The sequence below is a fragment of the Pediculus humanus genome, genomic scaffold (genome assembly GCF_000006295.1).
Source record: "Pediculus humanus corporis 1103172107403 genomic scaffold, whole genome shotgun sequence".
In the NCBI taxonomy this organism is placed as follows: Eukaryota; Metazoa; Arthropoda; class Insecta; order Psocodea; family Pediculidae; genus Pediculus; species Pediculus humanus.
The window spans coordinates 2624-7860 of record NW_002987028.1 but is presented as its reverse complement, the minus strand read 5'-3'; the positions used below and the strand labels follow the sequence as shown (position 1 = coordinate 7860).

Sequence of the window (5237 nt, the reverse complement as noted above, 5' to 3'; positions counted from 1 at the left end):
GTTAAAAATAAAACGAAAAAAATTCCAGTAAAAATGTTAAAAATAAAACGAAAAAAATTCCAGTTATTATTATTATTATTATTATGGCGAATGTAAAAAAAAAAAAAAATGAAAAAGAAAAACAAATTGAAAAAGTTAATTTTTTTTTAATTAAATTTTTCTTTTTACTCATCATTACACTCACGTTGTTGTTGTTTTTTTTTCATTTTTTTTTTTTTTGTTTTTATTTTTAACCACTTATCAAAACAAAGCAGAAGACGCACAAACACAAAACAAAGCAAAACAAAAACAATTTTTTTTTTTTTTTATTAAATGTTATTTGAAATCTTCTTTACTCGCACTTACACCGTTTTTTGAGGTTTTTCAATTCGCATTATTATTAAACAATTATTTAAATTTACAAAAAAAAATGGCGTAATAATAATTATTTTCCAAACATTTTCCAATTTTCCAACTTTTTATCATCACCGCCTTCTATTGCAAAACACATTTGTTATCGAAATTGTATCGATTTAACCTTGATATCGAATCAGTTATGAAATTCTTTTAATCAAAAGGTTAATTAAAAAATCCTTTAAAAAAAAAAAAAAACAAAAAATAATTCGAAAAACGAATGAATGAATGAATGATTGATTGATTGATCGAATGAATCTTTTCAAAATGTTAATTTTCCTATTTATTATTATTATCGCACAATTTTTTTTTTTTTTTTTTGTTAATCGATTTTTTTACGACGATAAATGATAAGGAAAACAAATTTGAAGGTCTGTCGTGACAATAAAGAAAAACAGTGTTTAGCTTATGATAATACGGCAATCCTTAAACGTAACGTTTTTCTATGTACTTCCATTTTATTTAAATAATAATAATAATAATTGATTTTTTTCGGTTGTAATGTTAATAAATAAATAAAATTTATAATAAAATCGTAGCGGTGTGAATTATCACCATTATTATTTTTTTTTTTATTATCACTTAAAATTATATACATGGCCCGAACGAACGTAAATTATTATTATTATTATTATTATTATTATTAATAATAAGCAGCACAGTTGTGTTTGTATGTATTTTCATCGACTTTGAATCAATAAAAAAAGGAAAAAAAATCAATAATTCAAAAGCACACAAAAAAAAAATATAAAATCGATGTAATAAAAAATAAATAAATATATAATATAAAAGAAATCGATGGATTTGATGATAATAATAATAATAAAAAAGAAAATTTATATTATTATTATTTTATTAAAAAATAAAATTATATTATTTTAATATATATTATTATCGATATATATACATTAAAGAAGAAGAAAAAGAAGAGAGAAAAAAAAAAAACTCGCACGTCGTTATAAACAAATAATAATAATAATAATAATAATAATAATAATAATAATAATAATAATAATAAAATAATTGTTTAATTTTTTATCTTAAATTTTTATCTTAACGATATTAAAATTTTGTATTTGAGGGAAAGAGAAAGAGAGAGAGAGAGAGAGAGTTGATAAAAAACAAATAAATTAATTAAAAATTATTGTAACAAAAGGAAACAAAATAATAATAGTAATAAATAAATAATTGGAAATAATAATAATAATAAGAAATTTCATTTCCTTTTTTATTATTATACGTACATACGTACGTACACGTTATTTATTTATTTATTGATAGATATTTTAATAGAAAATATTTTAAAAAAAAAAAATTTAATAACATTTTTTTTTCCGATATTTATATATATTTCATTTACAAAAGAAAAAAAAATTGAAATATTAACGTATGATATGATGACGTCATTACAAATAATTTTTCATAACATGTATATAAATAAAAGTGGGATAAATTAAACCACAAAAGGGAACACCGGGAGGGGGCGGGGGGGAAATAAAAGGAAATAAAAGGAAAATTCTTATAAAAATATAACATGTGAGGGTTGTGATGGTAATAGTACAAGTGGTAGTAGTAGTGGTGGTGGTGGTGGTGGTGATGGTAGTAGTAGTGGTGGTGGTGGTGGCGGTGGTAGTGATGGTAGTAGTGGTGGTAGTAGAATTGATGGTGGTGGTGGTAGTATTAGCAGCAATACCCTTTTTAGATGTTTCTAATAATCCAAAAAAATCAATTATTATTATTTTATTATTATTATTATTATTATTATTATTATTATTTTATCTTATAAGAAAATAACGATAATAATAATAAAACTATTAAAAATTTAATTGAAAAGAGTAAAAAAAAAAGAGGTCAAAGGAAAAACTTTACAAAAAAAAATATTATGTAGAGAATAATGATGATAATATTATTAATAATAATAATAATAATGATAATGATAATAATAATAATAATAATATTAATTAATATAAAAACAACGTCAGATTCTTTTTTTATTGTTTATTTTTAAGAGTTTTTATTATTATTATTTATTTATTTTATAGTCGAATTCCTTTTAATAATCTTTTATTAAATTATCATCATCATCATTAGTTTTTAAAAATTTTGTGATTATTGAGCTTAAGTAAAGAGAGAGAGAGAGAGAAAGAAAGATAGATAGATAGATAGGGAAAGAAAATAGGAAAAAAATGAAATTATTTTAAATTTAAAATTTTTCTTTCTTATTATTATTATTTTTTTTCCGTTTTATTTTCTATTAAAAAAAAAAAATAATAATTTAAAAATTAACATACATAAATATTTATTTACGTATTTAAATAAATTAATAATATTAATATTAATATTCTATTGATATTAATAATAATAATAATGATAATTGATTTAAACGAATTTTTTTTTTAAATTTAAAATTTTCAAAAAAAAAAAAAATCGAGTTGCGATATTAATAACTACGATAATAATAATAATTATTAATAAATATATAAATACATAAATAAGAAGTATTATTAATTATTTTTTAATCGTTTCTCTCTTATGTTTAATAAGTTGAAAAAAATTTTTTTTTAAATTTAAGATTAATAAGATTTTAATAAAGTTTATTAAGTCAAAATAGGGAAGTAAATTTTCACATCGTACACGTGGTTTGGGGAAACCCTATAAAGTTTTGTAACAATTTTTTTTTCTTATAAAATTATTATTATTATTATTATTATTATTATTATTAATATTATTATTATTATTATTATTTTCCCTTTTTGAAGAGAAGCAACGGAAAACATTTTACACATTTACGGTTAATATACGTGGAAAATTTCGAATTAAATAAAAAATTTGAAATTAGAAACCGTTTATTAGATTAATTTGTTTAAAATTATTTTCGTTTAAAAAAAAAAAAAAAAACGAAATTCAAATTAAAAATGGCGGGAAAACAAACCGCAAAATAAAATTTTTTTTGTTTTTTTTTTTTTTTACGGTTTCGGTTTAAGGTTTTAGGTTTTAGGTTTTTTTAATTTATCGTTATACGGTTTAGTTTTTGGTTTTTTTTTTTTGTCGATTTGAATATTTTCACTAGGAAAATAAAATTTTCACGGGGAAAAAAAAAACCCCGGAAAAGCCGGAAAAACTATTTAAATTAAATATTCGTGAGAGATAATTGTTTTCCCCGGAAAAAAAAAATAAAAAATTTTTTTGTTAATGACAAACGAAAAAAACAAAATTTTTTTTGGTTTTGGTTTTTTAAACCAAAGCAAAAGTATTCGTTTTGCTCTTTTTTAGTTTTCAAATGCAAAATAAAAACGAGTGGGGAGTGCGAGATGTGGGGGAATGGGGGGTGGGGGAATTTTTAAAAACGATTTAATTAATTGAAAAATTTCAAAAATTTTCCCAAAAAAAATTTTCAATTTTTTTTTGAGTGTGTTTTTTTACCGATAAAAAAACAAGCACAAATATATTTTGAAAAAAATATAAACGCAATATTTTCAAAAAGAAAAATAATGATAATAATAATAACAATATCGTTTGTTTTCATAAATTTTCCACGTGGGGAGGGGGAAAGAAGGAAGGGAAGGGTGGGAAATTAATTTTTTCAATATTTGAAATTTCGAAAAAAAATAAATAAAAAAATAAAAAAATTGTCATCGCGTTTACCCTGCGAGTATTTTTTTGTTTTTTTTTTTTTTAAATTTTAGGTACCCGTAACCCGTTAAAATTATTTTTAAATAATAATAATAATAATAATAATGATAATAAATGGGACGGCCCACATTTTTCGGAAAATATTGCATAAAAATAGCACCAACGAAATTCGAACATTTATCCCTAAGGAATCGTCGGGTAGAAATCTGGAATAAATGCTTAAAAACCTCGACAAATGAAAGCCTTGCCGTGTTTGGGAGTGCCCATAATAATAATAATAATAATAATAGCATCGGGTTCGGTTTTTATCGTTTGTTGATGATTCCATGACGTCGATTGCAATTGAATCGTTTTAAATGGTTCTATAGATACGAAATTATTACTATTCGAACTCATCTCGTGAAAACTTATCAAATGTCTACGAAGGTAAAGATCCGTTTTAAACGTTTTGTAACATAATTTACACGTGACCAATGTCGGATTGTGTATGAGTTTCATGTGTTGTCTTAAATTTGATAAATTGCTATAAACCCTATTGCACAAAGGACAAGACCTTGGATCCAACCAATGCGGTTTCTTTTGTTCACCTGAAACAAAAACAAACAATTACAGCGTCAGTATTATTCTAATACTTCCGCATTAAATAAAAATTACACGAGGGGAGAGGAAGGGAGGGGGGGAAACAAATGTATAAACACATAAAAATTAATTTAAAGTTTATCGAATGAATAAAAAAAAATTATTTTTAAAACAATCAATCGAATACATTTCTTTCAAAATGGTTGATGTAATTTTTACTTGAAGAAGAGTCACCCAATCTCATTTCGAATTTATCATGACCACAATACAAATAATTTTTGCGCAAATAACTTAATAATAATAATAATAATAATAATAATAATAATAATAATAATAATAATAATAAAAAAAATAATACTGAAATTACCTCCTAAAATATCATCAGTCCTTGAAACAATCGTTAATTCCCTTTTGTCATTTTCTATAGAATATTCCATTTCCATTAATAAATTAAGACTAGGATTCGAATTTATTTCTGTACTTTTATTATTATTATTATTATTACTACTATTATTATTATTATTATTACTACTACTATTATTATTATTATTGTTATTAGTAACTAAGCAGTCTTTTTGTGTATTCTGAAAAAGAAAAAACAAAATTAAAATATTTTATTTTATATAATAATT

The 5237-nt window shown here is 21.8% G+C and overlaps 1 protein-coding gene across 1 annotated transcript; it reads right to left on the bottom strand.

The window, feature by feature from the left end:
- Positions 1 to 4034: 4034 nt before the first annotated feature.
- Positions 4035 to 5048, bottom strand: Phum_PHUM053540 (uncharacterized protein; the record flags this gene model as incomplete). The annotated part of the gene is made up of 3 exons (XM_002423321.1): positions 4035 to 4039; positions 4434 to 4613; positions 4973 to 5048. 3 exons carry the CDS (start codon positions 5046 to 5048, stop codon positions 4035 to 4037), a joined length of 261 nt encoding a protein of 86 aa, XP_002423366.1.
- Between the last annotated feature and the right edge of the window lie 189 nt (positions 5049 to 5237).